The sequence below is a fragment of the Sinohyriopsis cumingii genome, chromosome 11 (assembly GCF_028554795.1).
Source record: "Sinohyriopsis cumingii isolate HCF-2022 chromosome 11, ASM2855479v2, whole genome shotgun sequence".
Lineage (NCBI taxonomy): Eukaryota > Metazoa > Mollusca > Bivalvia > Unionida > Unionidae > Sinohyriopsis > Sinohyriopsis cumingii.
The window spans coordinates 39012689-39031671 of NC_142971.1; the positions used below are offsets into that span (position 1 = coordinate 39012689).

At 36.1% G+C, this 18983-nt stretch overlaps 1 protein-coding gene across 1 annotated transcript; it reads right to left on the reverse strand.

Annotated features, from left to right (window-relative positions):
* Positions 1 to 469: 469 nt before the first annotated feature.
* On the reverse strand, positions 470 to 18293 carry LOC149787957 (uncharacterized). The gene is made up of 2 exons (XM_089974223.1): positions 18270 to 18293; positions 470 to 2136 (listed from the first exon to the last, which is right to left on the reverse strand). Exon 2 carries the CDS (start codon positions 2114 to 2116, stop codon positions 1151 to 1153), a length of 966 nt encoding a protein of 321 aa, XP_089830349.1. The 5' UTR covers positions 2117 to 2136; positions 18270 to 18293; the 3' UTR covers positions 470 to 1150.
* Between the last annotated feature and the right edge of the window lie 690 nt (positions 18294 to 18983).

Consider the following 18983-nt stretch of genomic DNA (forward strand, 5'->3'; position numbering starts at 1 on the left):
GTAGATGAAGATATATACTAAGGTCTTATATTTCACAAGAACATAAAGTTTTCCAACGGCTTGAATAATCTATTATCTATCCATAGCTAATTATGCATTCGTCTATTTTGTATTACAATGGTTAATTTATCTCATCCATATTTAATTTACGACTTTTTTCTTGTGACATTTTTTCTAACTTGAAGCGTGACTATGATCCGTGACATCGTGAAGCAGCGTCTAGAAAACCGAGATATATGTGAAAACTACCGTATTTTGCCGAATTATACTAGTAACTGCTTTGTTATGACCGCTAAATATACTTAATATGGGAGGGGAGCACTCTTGATAGAGCATACCCATAGTCTGCCTAATGTCCCTGTGTGGTTTCATATATGGAAACACAAACATCTGAGCAGGACGAGAAAATTTTGAAATGTAACAAACTTGACTTCTTTCAATGTTATGCTATGCTGTAAATCAAGACATATTCATTATTAAAAGTAACTTTATTGTTATACCGAATTATGCGATATAGTGAGACCGATCGTTTGAACAAAAATAAAAATCCAGTTCAATCCAGTAAGAAAATAAGATCAAAGTTACTTACTTCAAACAACTCTATATGAGTTACACGAACATAACAAAGGAATGCGTGTAATTGAACATTCTCCCTTTGAACAATTGCTGTTATTCTACAAGTCAGTGTCACACAGAAGGATAAGGGACCACACACACACACACACACACACACACACACACACACATATATATATATATATATATATATATATATATATATATATATATATATATATATATATATATATATATATATATATATATATATAGTTTCCCCTCCTGTTTACTTTTTCTACTACGCATGATCGTTGCAAGGAGAGAGAGAGAGAGAGAGAGAGATTCTTAACGTTCCAAGGTCGAATGAGAGTCATGTATATAATATATTCTTCTTTTTCAACTCAAATGTTCATTGCCAAGATTTTCTAGCTGTGGTTATTTACGTGCAAGACAACCTAACAAAATATTTTGGTTTGGCCTTGCACTCAAAACAACTCAAGTAAAAAAAATCACGGGCTTTTCATCTTCGAAGAGGTGTACAGAAAATGTCATCTGCAGCGAATCTTTGGCTTTTATGTTTTGTTTAGCACCCTTATTTTGAATGTTCTTGCTTGGTATAAATTAACTGCTGCATCCTGGAAACCTGCTCAGAAAGTTGTTTCAGTTTCTTTCTAATTTCGTCGTTTTCATTCTTAAGCTGACGATTCTCATCACTGACAAGATCGTGTGAAATATCGTACTTGTTCAACTCAGATGACTGGGGGACACTTCTTCCATTAGGTTTATACTTCTTGCTACCATTTATCGATAAGTCAAAAGGTTCCTGATGGGTCAAATCACTATCCGAACTTTCAGTGCTGCACGGAGAATCTGGCTTCACATGCTTAGACTGGTAAGCTACCGGAAGTTGTCTACCTAAAGATATCGCACTTGGCATAGCATCAAAGTAGCCCGGATGTGCAGAAGGATGTTGCTCTAAGGAATCTACATGCGAAGGTATTGCCAACACACCACCCCCAAACGGTGTGTACACACTTACTCCCTGTCCAGCATCCAATTCGGCCTTTCCATTTCGACTGTTTTCGGAATCAGCGTATCCATTCGTGCTATCTACTCTACAATGTTCTGGGGAATTATTGTCAACTACTTCTTCTTTATTGTTCACATCATAGAAAGCTTTGTTTTTATCCTGCATAGAAACTCTGTTAATCATCAAGCAGTTTTCGCGCTCTTCGTCCGTAAGGATACTTATATCTGTTGGGATTCCATACCGCGCTTTCAAAACACCAATTTCCTTGCGTAATAATGCGTTTTCTTCCTCTAAAATTGCAAGCTTGTCCCGTTTAATTTGATCAAGTTTACGTTTGTTTTCGCGAGATTTCTTGGCAGCGATATTATTTCTTTTCCGTCTCTCCCAGTACAGTTCGTCCTTCTGGTTGTTAGGGATGTTCCTTTTGGCACGCCTTTGGTTAATAGCATACGCATGGGTCCTTAAGCAAGACGTGTCTACTCCGTTTGGAAAAGAGGCCTTGGAATTCGGCACAAATGTTTGATACATGCTGTCTTTCTTAATTTGATCTGAGAGAAAGAGAGAAAGAGAACATTGGTGAAGCAAATGCCGTAATATTCGCAAGTTGTATGATTACATGATACTTTTCATAATTTTACCCTAGTGGCATCAAGGAATCAAACCAGAATGTAATCAACGCTCTACTGTCTTTTAGCTGTCCCAACAGACATTGTAAGCACCAGTTATCATGCCGAAAATAAATTCGGAACAAGGTAGTTCTGACAACAGTATGTTTGCACCATTTCTTTTTTCCTTTTTTATGCATTTTTTGTCATTACATTTTTCAGAACATTACTTTTAGTTGATGCTATATTGGAAGTATTGCTCTCGTTTACCGTTAAATCATATACACGTCATACATACATACATACATACAGACAGACAGACAGACAGGCATGCAGGCATACATACATGCATACATACATTGCATCAATATCAGATCAATATATATATATATATATATATATATATATATATATATATATATATATATATATATATATATATATATATATATAATGATTTTCTATTATTTTAAAGAAGACGGATATAACGAGTTGGTTAAAGTCATGGATTGATTGCGTTTTTTTTTCTTTTAAATCATTGTTCTTAAAATTTATTTCAGAACTATTATCATTGTCCACTCCTAAAAGCCATATTTTATCGAGGATAAAAGTCATATTTTAGTAAACCTCGAGTGACAACAAGTATCAGACGCATAGTTCATAATGGGCAATTACATTGATTACCCACTGACGCCACGTACGACAAGCAAAAGTTTATTCCTACCTGCAACTACAATGGTCAGAAACAACCTTCTGTGTATGATAGTTTGCCTATTGTATAGTAAAATCTATAATCAAAAGCAAAGCACAAAAACGGAATCGAAATTATTAGGGCATACCATGCAAGTCATATTTAATGACCTTTGCTTGTAAAGATGGACAGTAGACCTAAGTACAGGGTTATCAAGATTACTTCTTCTAATATAAACGACACACGATAAACATCCAACGAAGTCTCTGAATCATGAATATATGTCACAAAGACTTCTTTTTCCTACAATGGTGTAGTACTTATCAAAATGAATCCCATCATGAAGGTTCGTGATTCTGACATCACAAAACATCAATTGGTCACGTGCTGAGCGAGAGAAAAAACAACAACATCTAAACCTAGAAAAATATAGATCACTTTGAATATATTTTGTTTCTGCAGTTTGGTGCTAACATATTTGAATATCGCCATCAATTCCAATATTCTAGTATGAAAAATGTCCGAGAGATGAATATCAAGCGAAAAATGAAACATAAAAAGTCAACCAATGTAAAAATACATGGTATAATTACATACTTTTCCAACAAGGGAGTAGTCTCACAAGGATGTAACCCTTACCAGAAATGCAGAAAACTACGCCTAAGCCGGTTAACTATGAAATTCAGGTTACAGTGACATTTTTTGGGTGCGTGTCAATAATTGATAATTATCTGGTTTAATGATTGTAGATTGAACAGTTAAAGCAACGTAACACATCGGTCACAGTGACATACGTTTGTGATGGAGGTGTGCAGTATTCCTCAAGCTGCATCGTTCCTGGTATAACTGTCTATATAAGCTGCAAAACAAATCTGTGGTCATGATCTAAACGGAAAAACATAATCTAAACCAGTAAAACTAGAAACGGACGTCACAGTGATCTATCTTTGGTTGTGAGGGTGTAGTGCTAGTGGAGATTAATCTAATCATCTAGTTTGATGATTCTAAAGGAACTATGCTTAATAAATAAACGTAGAACACAAACTTTGAGCAAAAGTCAGTTAAATATCGGCCACAGCGATCTACTTTTGTGATAAAAATGTAGTAGTTCTCAAAATATACAACCTCACATTGGTTTGTGATTCCACGTATAACAGTATGTATACAGGGTTTATAAAAAAAACACGAGGTAAACTAAAATTAGATTCCTAAATAAATGTACAAAGAATGTATAAATATGTAAAACAAAATTAGCCCCTTAGCACTCTTCACAGGAGGGTCCGCCCCGGATGCGGGACCTGGTGTCAGGATAATGTAACTGGGTGGGACATCATGTTACATGTCTGCGGCATGATGCCCCAGTGCAAGACATCGCTTTAAACTGCCTCACTGCAGACATCGTAGCGATATTACTCGAAAATTGTTAAAGCTACTTTAAAAATCTAAATCACACACACACACACACTTCACAGAGGAAAGGTGTTTTGATACTTGCTCCTAACTGTTGGCTGAGAAGCAGAGACGTTATGTGTTTGATTTTATGAGTGTTGATACCTTCGCCCTACGTTGACACCCGAGGTACTACTGCTTTTCTCTACAACGTAGTGGTGTGTGGTCTGATTAAAATCGCTATTCGATAGCTTCGCCTTAAAACGTCTGCCTCCTGGTTTGGTCATCGTTTATTTTTCTGTATATGACTTCAAGTGAGCACAGTACAAACTATTTCATTTAATTACAAACTAGTAAGTTTAATCAATTCTAAGTTATAGGAATACCATGGCTACATTACCATAATTACAAATAGGTAGACGTATTTAATCAACTCCATCTAGAATAAACAATCGAATACTGTAGTAGTTTCTAAGACTTCACAAGCCAAAAACATCTTAAAACCGTTCTGAAACAACTCCTCTAATTTACGTAGCGACACCATTATGGTCGTGTTTCAAATATATTGGTCACGGATGAGCAAGCTCAACATTGCACATATATGTTCAAAGTGTCAAATAAAATGACTTTATATGGAAATTCGAAGTGTCAATTAAAATGACTTTATATGGAAATTCGAAGTGTCAATTAAAATGACTTTATATGGAGATTCGAAGTGTCAATTAAAATGACTTTATATGTAAATTTGAAGTGTCAAATAAAATGACTTTATATGGAAATTTGAAGTGTTAATTAAAAGGACTTTAAATGGAAATTTAAAGTGCCAATTAAAATGACTATAAATCTAAATTTGAAGAAATTAAATTGTTTATAATGCAGGTTGATTAAATCTTACCTATTTATAATCAAGTACTCCCATCACGTGAAATTTATAATTTATAATTTCTTATATGCTTTTTTTAAAAGTTATTCGGCGAAAAGACACTGCTTAATGACCAGAAAGGGACACAAACCTTAATTATTGGAACAGGTAATGTATTTTATGTGTATCAGTATAGGTCATTGACCTGGATGACAAATGCAGTCCTTCTACAACGTCGGTATCGTTTAAGGATCAAATGATTTGCATCGAGAGAGAAAAAAAGTACGTAATCACCAGTATTGTTTAGAGTACAAGTATTGCTTAGGTTACAAATACGTATCAAAGTTAGAACCTAACCATTAATTTGCGAAGGATTTCCATGATTATTTTAAGAAATTATACTATGTTACATAATTTTATAATTTTTAAGATCAAATATGAGCATACCGAATAATTTTACCTTATGTAAACGGGGTTCTATTCCAAAATAGATATTTCAGAACAGCATTTGTCCCTTGTTTCAGCCACACAAAAAAAACCCACAAAACTAAGATAGAGTCAATATGACTTACAGTCCAAGTAAACAAACCAACAAAAGGTATATTACGTTAAAGAGAGTTGGTAATACGTGCCTGTTATCACAAAGAATGCACAAATATAAGTCAAGCGAAATTTGAAACCATATTAACATAACATCACCGAAGCAATTTGGCAATCCCTTATTTGTCAAACAGATGTTATCAGTTAAAAAGTGACACCTGATCAAGCTTACGTGTCGAGCTGTTTTGAAGCTTCAATCCATCAGAAAATTAGTCTCCATTCAAAAGAACTAACATAAAACTCTCATGTCAATTATTTAAAGTGTCTCAAACTTTCATATGAAATGATAATTAGAAGCGTGATAATATACTTCGAACGTGACGCAGTTTTATTTTGTTCTCTGAAAGTCTTAACACCCAGGTACATTCGGATCCATCAGACCCATCACGTGTACCATATATGACGTAATTACGTGATAGACTTGATACTCTATACGTGATGCATGACACGCATTATACAGCGTAACAGTTACATCGTGTGACGACATATAATAACCATCCGACAAACTGTACAAAAAATGGACAAAAACAGTTTCATATGCTAAACTGTATTCATCACCACTAATCGTTAACTGACGTGCTACATAGCACGTCAGTATGTTTAACTTTGCAAATGACAAATATCGAACATAACTGATGTTGTTGTTATGCGTTTAACGCCATTTCTCAGCGCAATATCGGCTATATATGGCGACCAGCGTAAGTGGTGGAGGAAGAACCCGGGAAAACCCGCGGTAAGTACCACCTATCCACGGGAACCTAATGGCAGCTTTCTCACATGTTAACATTGGCCGAGCACCGAGACTCGAACCCACGCGGACAGAGGTGAGATGGCAGCGATCGGTAAAGGCGAGCGCTTTAGACCACTCGGCCTCCCAGGCTACACAACTGATATAAATATAGTCAAAATAAACAATAACAAACAAGAGTAATCCGGACAATTTTTTAAAAAGATAATGTATTATTAAAATACTCGTTAATGATAAAATAACAAAACTTTCTCATAAACTGAAAACCCAACAATTGACCAATACCAGTTAAATGCAAATCAGTGGCCTACGTTTGTAATAAGGACTGAGAACGCGTCCCATAACCAAGTTCCATGATTCCGGGTAGAACTGCACTTATACAGTATGCAAAAAGACTCGAGATAAACACAACTTAGCCAAACAGGTGCAAGCAATCATAGATGTTAAAAACGTTAAAATTTTTAAAAAAAACGTAATAAAACGCATTTTTTTCTCAATAAATAAAAAACGAAAAAAAAAAAAAACGTTCCAGTAGTTTTTAGGCAACACAAAAATCAATATTTTACTTATTTACACACTACATACCAGTTTTAAAGTTTCAGTGATACAAATATGAAAAAATGTCAAAAGTTTTAAACCGTAGTCCAGATAACATTGAAATTTTTTTTCACTAAATGTCGTTATCACCATCTGTCTGATTTGACCACGCCTGGCCTACACTACCAGATATCAGCACTATGTTGTAGCATGTTTACGTAAAGTATCGTAGGCTAGCATTATAGATTCATTATTGATCGATATTTGTTATCTAGAGCAGTGATCTAGAGTATGACAGAGGACCGCCTGTATGGCCGATGATAAAAAAAATGGAAGTACCAAATATAAAAAACGCAAAAAAAATAAAAAACGTAAAAGAACGCGTTTTTCGAGGTAAAATAAAAAACGAAAATAAAAGTTTTCATTATCTATGCAAGCAATGTACATGTCAGTGAAAGTTAGCCCCCTCAGTCCCCGCCCCAGGGGGTAGGTGCTATGAAAACACACTCCAGATTGTTACATTGGATCTAGGAAGAATGAATGAGATTTAGCGAAGGTGTACATATGTACGTGTTTTTATCTGTGTGGCAACGCCGGGGGTGGGGGCAGGGTGTGGGTGGGTGGCGAGGGTAGGGAGTTAGTACAATAACCTGCCAGTCTTATTGAGGTGGGCTAAAAATATGTATGAAGCTTTATGCATCCATCTCCCTATCTATCTATCTATATATATATATATATATATATATATATATATATATATATATATATATATATATATATATATATATATATATATATATGTGTATCTATCATAATACGAAACAGGTGTTATAAAGTTGTCCGTTCACCTGTGTTACGCTACAGAGATGCACGTTCGATTCACAGACAAACATGGAAACGTGTTTCTGGTCCACGCGGTTTGCATAAACTCTAGTCGAATTCTTATGTAAAGTGTACGTTTTACATTAGGTTATGCAGATTTGGAAAATATGGTGGAAATATAAGTATAATTCTTGTTTTAAAAAAATACCATCATCCCACCCCACCCCAATATTTACTCTTTTATAAATGTCGAATACTATAAAAACGGTATATGTATAATGTGTTCAACAGATTCTAATACGGTGCATTTATGTATGTTGGAATCGTCGATACTTGCTTAAACACTCGTGTTTACAGAGAGAGAGAGAGAGAGAGAGAGAGAGAGAGAGAGATTTTATAAACTAAACGTATTAAAAGTGTTTTAGTATTTATGTGTCTGTTCGATTTTAAGTGACTCCGTTTGTTGTTTTGAAAGTCAATCCCTGAATTTAAACAACTACTACGCCTAAGCTAACCTTTACAAAACACTGCCTTTAATTAAGAGTGTAAGGGTTACCTAATACAACTCGTCATGCACTGACAGAATGTTGGTCAGCAACCATTGTGTAATTATTAAAATGTCCTGTCCATACCTTCGGACTTTTCGACAGTAGATCCATGAAATGGCTATTGTGATTACCCGGTATCCGATACTATTCTAATTGTCGATTTCAGTCTCAGTTTAAAAAAGACTGAATTGAATTAGGTAATGCGATGTCACATAACGTTTCGCAAGATCAACAACTATTACGCAAACGCCCCGTTGTAAACCTTGACCTTGAACAGCATAGAAATAGGAACAAAGGTTGTGCAATAGCGTTACACAAATCCTTGCGACAGAAGGTGGGACGCAAATAGAAGGTACATATATGCAGGGCTGTCAAGTCTGAGACTAGAATCACTTTTGTGACTTGAATTAAAATACAATTATAGTCCTAAACTAAGTCCAGGCTATGCAAAAAAGCAAAACAATTTCACTCGAAAATACTCTACATAGATGTTTCTCTTTACCAACATTTCACGCATTGAAATGCATTATTTCTAAAATAGGCAAGTTCTGATGGCCAGACTCCACTCCAAAATAGAATTATATAATGTATGGATGGATGGGTTGTCTCCATTTTGTAGCATATGATCCGCAGGACTAAATTGATTTATATAAAAATGAAAATTTTATTATACTTTTAAATTGTCTGTATTTTTAATAGGCTCATTATCTTGTCCTTTCTATGTTTAATTTCTAAATACCGCTGAAAGGGAGATTGACCGTCATGTCGTCTATTTTTATCCATCCAATATGTATATCAGACTCGTATTATCTGGCTCAAAACCACGCACTGGTATCTCCATTAACAACTTCCCAGCTCCAATAATCCGATATACTTCATAATTTTAAAAGCTATTGTGATCATCACTATTATCAGTCAGTATATGCCGAACGAAAACGTAATGAACCACACCAGGAATCAGACATTTTGGGTTTTCAAGTTAGACCGAATTTTAAACACGCATATGTAAAACTTCTTTCATGGAAGTTTCAAACTACGCCATAATGCTTATTCCAGGGCACAATGTGCAAATCAAATTTAGTTTAACAACCATTTATGTTATTCTTGAAGAGCCCAGATGTGTAAATAGTTCCCTACCCGCCAAACAGATGTCGCGACAAGAACTTTCATATGAGGGACTTTCAACAAATTTGCAGAGTTTTTGCGCATCTCTGTTCTCCAAGTAGGGGCCCCGAGTGGCCGAGTGGTCTAAAGCGCTCTCCGTTACGGATCACTGCCATCTCACCTCTGTCTGCGTGGGTTCGAGTCCAGGATTCGGCCAATGTGGATATGTGAGAAAGCTTGCCAGTAGCTTCTCGTGGGTCGGTGGTTCTTCTCGGGGTTTTCCCGGGTTCTTCCTCCACCATTAATACTGGCCGCCATGCATAGCCAATCGTGTGCTGAAAAATGGCGTTAAACCCCACAACAACAACAACAACAACTGTTTTCCAAGTATGCGAATTAGTACAAATTTTGCACCATTCATGCAATCGCACACCCCAACAGCATCTCTGCCTAAGTACTTTACATGTTTACATATCAATTAATGACTTTGCGCGAAGTTTCTCTGCTGCTTTTTCAGTAATTCCTGTTTGTCACATAGGGAATAATCTTCGCTAATTTCTGATTGGTAGCTATTATCTAACCTGGACCGGAACAAGCAATAACCACTAATGAGATTTCAGTGTAGCATACTTCACCGTGTGACACACCGGTAGTGTAGCTTTCCAATCAACCAAAGCAGACAAGATACGATTCAAGGCAAAAACTTCGCTTAAAAACGGTTATTAAATGATGAGTGCCTCATTATACATGTGGACCACATTTGGAATGTGTAGTATATGTTGAACATGCTGCTGGGTTAAGATAATTAGCATGGAATGAAGGGGTGGGGGCAGCTTACGAAACGTGTCACTTTGTATTCATTTGAAGACGGCGAGAGAGTATTCTCAATAGTTTTTACTAACAAAAATGAGTGTCTAGGATTGCAAATGCTGTTTCAGATGAATTATATTATTTAAAAAAATAACAAAGCAAACAAATAATAATTATGCATTGCAACTGAAGACTAAAATAACTTGCAATCGGTAAGGATCGTTTTGTATCCATTCTCCATCTAATCGCTAGTGTGTCGATATGTGAATCGTTACAGTAAAAGTATCTATCGATGCAATGATATATCGCTGCCGAATCGTTTACCCCTAAAATTAGGTAATTGCTTACTTGAAATATAAAAATGTAACTGTAATCAATTCCTGCATGAAAAAGTAATCAGTAATTGCAATTCATTACAAATTCTGGAAAAGTAACGCAAGAATCTAATTACTTTTAATTGCAATTTATATTTGGCATTCTGTTAGAAATCTAAGATGTTGGTGAGTACCTCAATACAACAAACGTAGGTGGCAATTAGCAAGAACTGCCTGCGTGGGTTCGAGTCTAGAATGTGGGTATGTGAGAAAGCTTGCCAGTAGCTTCTTGTGGGTCGGTGGTTCTTCCTGGGTTTTTCCCGGGTTCTTCCTCCACCATTAATGCTGGCCTCCATGCATAGAAAATCGTGTGCTGAAAAATGGCGTTAAACCCCACTACAACAATAACAACAACAATTAGCAAGAATAGTTGAGAAATCTGCGACAAATTGCGAGGACCAGTATTGACTGTGACACATGTACAGTATTCATTAAAATAATGCATCATTATCCAATGATAAAGTACTTTTCATCCGATACAAGACGATACTTCCTTCAAAATGCAGCAATAGAGAACCTTTTCAGTGCCGGATCCATTATTCTGTATAACGTTGCAATACACTGGATAATGACACATTTGAGAAACTATTACTCTTCCGGCAAAGCAAATACTTTGCTAATTTTTAATTTGTTTTGATATAGTTATACATTTTAGAAACTGTTCTATTGTAAGAAAGAAAAAAATCTTTACAATTTAGAAAAAAAATATTTATATAGTATTGTATTCAAAATTTTATGCTGAACTCTTTTAATGCGGAAAACATTGTTCCGTGCAAAATGTAAATTAACCAAAGAACTGCGACTTGTGACAGAGTGAAAAGAAGCATGGTAGATCTTATCACCCAAATAAAAAGAGTAGTTGTAATTGAGTACTTCAGTGTAACCGAGTAATTTGAATTGTAAATAACTACTACAATTTTTATAGTAATTGTAATTTAATTCATGACCTTTACAGTGTAATTTATGCAACACTGTACACAGGTCACAATGGTAATTTTGATTGGGGGGGGGGATACAAAGAATAAAGAAAAAATCTTGGAATATAAAAAAAATGTTTAAAAATATTTAAACTCGATTTTGGAATCATTATTTATGCTTTTACAATATTTTTTAGACCTATAAGTCCGATCTACGTTTTCTTGAGTCACTTAAAGGTAAATGTTTTTTCAAGATGCAGTTTAAACGTATTTTGATGAGACACCCAAACATTCAACTATTACTACATTTCTTTCTCTATAAAAATTAACAACTACAAAAAGCATGATAGTTAAGCTTTGTAATTTCTTTGAATATCTGGGTCATACTTTCCTATTAGCACCCATGATTCGCGTGCTGGTCAGCTATAGGATATGATATATCAACACAGTTCCGCTCAATTAGGTTACTAAACTTGATGCTATATAGGTGATTGACGATTACGAGTTCTCCAGTAATTTATTGCGTAATACTGAGTAAGGCCTTTTGCTTTTTCAAAGCACCAACTCATTGTTTTGTTTTTCTTGCAACGTCTTATGTAGCTGTACGCTAGAGTAATCGAGAAATCGTAACCTCAATGAGAACTGTTCGGATCTGCTCTCACACTTTGGTTACTGTCACTATATAATCATGACACAAATAACAAGGAACCAAATGATACTGGTATGCCTATGGCAGTGTGGAGACCTTTTCCAAAAATCATGGAAAAGTTAATGCAGTTTGTAAAATTCAGTCCGTTCAGAAGGGCGGAAAATTCGTGTTTATTTCATGATATTTTTCACTTTTTCTTTCTCCCACTCAATGTTTTAGTAAACGGCATATAAAGTATTTTCTTGTAAATAAAACACCTTGCTTACATAGTTAGCACAGGTCATAATAATACTTGCTGTAATTAAAACGAAAATTTACACAAAATTAATTTTGACAAAATAAGGGATCAATAGTAATTTAAAGGTGCATAAAAAAAATAATGATTTGTGTTAATATTTTTAAAATAGCTTCAGTAGCTGAAAACTATCAAGAGTTAATAATGTCAAATGCAATTTTAATAAGGGAATATAAAACTTTACCATATCTCTTCTTGTAGTTCTCTTTCACCCCCCTCCTTTCTTTGAGTACGATTAGATTCAAAGCCTTCGGATGCGGGAGGTCGTGGGTTCGATCCCCGGCCGAGTCATACCAAAGACTTACAAAAATGGTATTAACATCTGCCTCGCTAGGCGCTCAGCATTAAGAGGTTAGTGTTAGGACTGGTCGGACTGGTGTCAGGATGATGTGACTGGGTGGGACAGGAGGTCACGTGTGATTGGGTGGGACATGAGGTCACGTGTCTGCGGCATGATGCTCCAGTGCTCGAAATCACGACAAACTGCCACACTGCAGACATCGTAGCGATATGGCTGGCAAATTGTTAAAGCTACGTTATAAAGCTAAATCACACACACACACACACACACACACACACACACACACAGCGTTGCAATTATGTTTTAAGTGAATGAACAGTTCCCTTTGCCCTTGTTGGACACGCGCGAACACGCAACAATGATCAACCAAAGCGTTTGTGAAGCCGTCGCCTTATAATGCGAAAGGATATGCATCCTCCTCCCCCTTAAAAGTATAACTAAACCGATGTCAATGTCAAATCAGTTACTTTCAAGGTAAATTATGGAGGTTTCCGTTTGAAAGTGTTTTTAAATTTTAAAAACGTATAAACCCGTTTTAAGCCCTCTAAAGTTGGAAGAGAATTTACCCCCTCCTGATAATCGTGAAGAAGTGACGTGTCTGTGTGAACGCTAAACTCGCTATATCAGAGTAAATAGTACTGGATATTCGCGAAAGATTACAACAAAACGAGTTATTTGAGTGCAATGATGGAACAGTCTTAAATTCCAAATGTTGTCAACCTTGACGCTGCTAAACCATCAAAGGCAAAATCTGCTGTGCTGTAGTGAAATCTCGGCATTGATCGAGTTTGCTTTATGGACTTTCTGTTAGTCCAAAAGAGAAGCACAAACTATTTTAAAAAATACTATTCTGTCCAAATTTAAAAAAAGCTAATGAATTCCTTAAAAGGTGGCGTGTATTTAAGAGAGAACATATTACTGTAGCATAATATATTTCAACCAGTGATCTTTCACACTGTTATAATAAATAATTGCCGCTGGTTTATATCTCCGCAGTCATATGGTAAACCAAACATAAAATAAATTATTGGAATCTAATTAAAATCGAGTTTTCCGACATAACTGACTTACGACAAGTCCATCCGAATTTTGATCAAACAAAATAAATAAATGTGCTCTTGTTTTCTACCCGCATAGATGGGCGCGACCTTCTTTTCTTTATCTGATACCTTTTTTCTTTCTTTTGATCCTATCCATTATCCAAGGCCCGGCCCTAGGATGTGCGGGGACCAATGCAGCAAGCGATGAGCGCGGGGCGCCAAGCAAAAAAATTGCATGGTGGAGTCGATTTCCTGAATGCGCGGGGCCTAAGGCGGTTGCCTCGTTCGCATTGCCTTTAGGGCCGGGCCTGCACTCTCCCAACAGCCATTCTGTACAAGAAGATGGGTTTTAGTTGCTGTTGGAATCGGTCATGAATATATATTTATGCTTAGTTAAAAACGATTAGAGAAAATGTAATCGCCTGTAATGCGTGCAACGAAATTGACAATGTCCACTATTCATCAACATCATGATGATAACTTTCCATTCGCCCCTAGTATAATCGGGTCATCCACAGCTACTTTCCCATAAGGTAGAAAAGACAATGTTTTACATTCCAACATAAAAGTATATAGTCAGTCTTTATTTAATTCGTTTGGATTTAAAAAATGTAACGTGTTTAAAATGCATGACGTTAAAATCGTAGTCGTTGGGTTGCCAACAAAGGCGACAGTTTCGTGTCAATCATATATAATTTCAATAACAAGGATCATAAAAGAGCATGGTTGCAAAAACTTCAACATTTTCTCATCAAGTTCGTTTTGGATTTTCAATATGCACCAATAATTTATTTAGCTCTGCAAAAGTAAGAGTTTTCGTTATCTTATTTTAATTTTACTTCTTCATTTAAAGCAAACAATTAGGGTGAGATCAGGCAGCCGGTATATTAGTGTATATTAATATATACTTTTTGTGTCTGCGAGTAAATTCGAACTATCTGTTTCTAATTTCGATAGGTATTTTTTCTGTAAGCAACGAGTCATCATAACCAAATTTGGTAGTTCAAAAACAGTTATTCTAAATAATGTTTTACAAATTTATGTTCACTGAAACCACAGTCGTAGTTTGAACAGATGGCAAGCAGACGGAATGATAGACAATCCTAATGATATGCACACAAACAACATGCATGCTGTACACGTAGGTGTGTGGGTACAATGAAAACTGTTTATTCTGTTAGCTCATTATGCGGTACTTATATCTTCATCTTGACATAACCACAACAGTTCAAGCTGGGAAATAATAGTGCTCTCAATCAGTTTATAAACCACGACCTTTCAAGTCGGTTAAAAAGCGCACTGGATGGCCGAGTCATCTAAATCGCTCGCCTTTACAGATCACCGACATCTCACCTCTACGTGCGTGGGTATGAATCTCGGCTTGGCCAACCTGGGTATGTGAGAAAGCTTACTAGTAGCTTCCCGTGGGTCGGTTATTCTTCTCTGAGATTTTCTCGGTTTTTTTTCCACCATGTATTATGACCGCCATGAATAACCTATCATGTGCTAAATATTGCGGCAAACCCACAAACCAAATCATCAAGTCTGCTAATGGTACCTCCTTCAAGCATTCAGTTAACCACAACCTTTCAAGTCTACCAACGATACTTGGACCTTTAAAGACTGTTAATGATACAGTTCTTAAACAGTTTGTGAACCAGTCTTTATAGCCGGCCAATTATACGGATCTAAAACAGTGCAGTTTGTTCAGTCCTTGGGATATTACTGCATTAAGACAAAGAGAGAGAGAGAGAAAGATAGCTTCTTGTGAGCCTGTACTAACAGCATGGATTTGTGCATTCATATCAGAATAAATTATTTACTCTAGTGACTACAGCCAGGCGCTCCTCTTTAACGCCTCGGACGTCACTCCCATAAATCTACTGCCTAATTTGATGGAATACCGGGTTCGAATCGCAGGCCTGGTCACCTAACATATTATATGTTATGGCAAGACACACTGCTCTCATTTTGTAAAACAAAACAAGAAAGCAATACAAACAAAAATAAAGCCAGCAGGCACACAATGCCGTAAAGGGCTCTTCCCCGTGAAAAGCACATCGATGACACTACAACTAAAAGTAAAATGTTAAACGAACCCTCATAAAAAGCCAGTTTTATCAAGGAATCTAAGCGTAAGGGGAAAAAGACAAAGGGTTTCATATTGGACTTTAGAGCGTTGATTATTTATTGCATAACTACGTCGAAAAGTCTGGAAAGGCATAGAGCCCCTGGGGAAAAATCTTGTCAAAATGTAATGTTGCATAAGAAAATATCGTCGGTTACTTTAAAACTAAGGTACAACATTTCGATTGCGTAATTAGTTTGTTTTGTGGTTTACGGTGTTCACCGTGCTGAAACTATTCCACAGTGAGGCCGTCGAAGTATTAAACAACCGATTGCACCCACCCTATACAACGTCACTACACTTAAGCACATTTCATCTTCTCGATCTTAATCACACCCACCTGACCTGCAAGCTCGAGATGTAAAATCGGCCAGGTGCACCCTCCTGCATATTATAAAAGGAGAATAATAATAACAGAGACAGGAGCCATCGTGGGTCCGTGGTTAGCGCGTCGGAATTGCGATCGAAAGGGTGCGGTTTCAAATCCACCGTCAGATCACCCCGAGTCGGGCACTGCGGTGGTGTATCCTTGGGAAATGTGTTGCTGTACGGTAAAACACTAAACAAGACTAATCAGTCCTAATCTACACACCGGCACCAAACGGAGTTCCAAACATTGTTTTAAAACAAGTCACGTACACTATCTCAATTGTACCATACAATGGATTAGTTTGTCAACAACATACTTGTCACTTGTTGACGTCATGGAGTATTACGCAGGTGGGAAACGTACTTAGCATACTGTAACAAAATATCAATTACATTCTTACGTAAGACATTTCGTTCAGAAAGGATTATTGCTGACAATATCCCAGAAATTGGATTAACTTGTATTGGCTAAAGAGCTGATTGAGATTTGAAGCAGTTAAACAGAAGAAAACCCCAAACAAACGACAAGACGATTTTCAAGCAGTCCAAGGAGGAGTCAAATAATATCTGAAGTCTTCCCCCCCCATGTATGTATATATATATATATATATATATATATATATATATATATATATATATATATATATATATATATATATATATATATATATATGACTACACTGTCTTGTATATTGTAGTTTTAAGGTAAATTCTTTTTTGTGTGCATATAACTATGACCCCCCCTCAAAAAAAAAAAAAAAAAAAAAAAAAAAATGGCACGGAATTATCTTGGTGACCACAATACTAGTCGAAAAGTCCACTAATTTAAACAGCATAACCTGCGAAAAACACAATCTGAAAAGTCTAAACAGTTGAGAGGGCACGAGTTCTATTTTGTAAAGGTATATCAATAGAAAACGGGGACGGAATAGTGGGTGCTTATCAATATGGGTTCTTGACATATTATATAACAAAATACTATAAGAAGGGATGCAGCTATGTTTTGACCTGAGGCATTTGGCCTCTTGTAAGGAGGAGCACAGATTGTTTGACTATAGGCCGTCCAATTATTTATATGGATAAACAATTTATATTCTCTTAACATGTGTTTTTGAAGCTATATTCCTTGTTTAAAAAACCCATTAGCAATTTTTAAAAAATACTATTCTGTCCAGATCTTTACTCACAGTAACTTTAAATTGTTGAAATCTGCTGTATGAAATACTTTTTAAAATTACATTTTTGTGTATTTTTAAGAAAAGTAAGGTGATACTAAGTCTATTCAGGAAATGGGAATAAGAGAATATGCTTTCATGTGTCAATACATTTAATTTCTGAATGCATACTATAAAATGTTGCAGTATTGAAGTATATTGCATAGGGGGTCGATTGGTGTTTTGCAATGAAGAATGCCATGATAAAATAAGTAAATACTTGATAAACAAATCGATAAAGAGATCAGACATTAAACGCGTATACACCCATACATACATAAATAAATACATACAAAGATGTTGTTGTGGGGTTTAACGCCATTTTTCAGCACACGATAGGCTATACATGGCGGCCAGTATTAATGGTGGAGGAAGAACGCGGGAAAACCCCTGAAAGAACCACCGACCCACGAGAAGCTACTGGCAAGCATTCTCACATACCAACATTGGCTGAATCCGAGACTCGAACCGGCGCAGACAGAGGTGAGATGGCAGTGATCCGTAACAGAGTGCGCTTTAGACCACTCGGCCGCTCTGGGCCCCGGCACATACATAAATGCATGCATGCACGCACGCACGCACACACACACACACACACACACACACACACACACACACACACACGCATACATACATACATACATACATACATACATACATACATACATACATACATACCTGTTGCTGTTGCTAGTAGCCTGCCTTCTGATCAAATGAGAGAAGTGAATTTAATGATTCTAAATAAAGTAGCAACAATTTCAACCAACATCCTATTTGTCCCGATTTTAGGACTATTCAGCAAGTAATTGAACCATATCGCACAACTGGCTTTAATTAAGCCGGTTTAATACCCAAACTAGTTAAGTGCATTATATTGAAATAAAAACAGGATGTTGGATAGGCATTCTTTTTCCGATTTTTTCCCTTTTTCTTTTCTTTATCGCCTCGAACGTGCACTTTCTTGAACAATTTAATCTGTAAATGCTATACGTAACGGTGCGATGAAAAGCTATTGTAAGTAATCTGTCTATACAATTAATGTAATTACATACCACACCACCACCATTACTAAAGACAGCGAAAACGAAAGAAGTTGATGTTATACGGATTAGCCTGAATGACTCTTTGGAATCCTGTCTTATGAGCACGTGAGATACATGCCATTAAGAAATATAAATAAAGTTACATCATACATCCTATTTTTTAAAAAAAATTGCGGAATATTTAGTAAGTAGCTGTGTTATATAGTACAAGTAACTTTATTTAAAAGTCCTAGATACTACTACAAGAAAAGTTGTTGTTGTTGCCCACATTGGCCGTCATCGAGAATCGAACCCACGCGGATAGAGATGAGGTATCAGTCGGTATATATATATATATATATATATATAT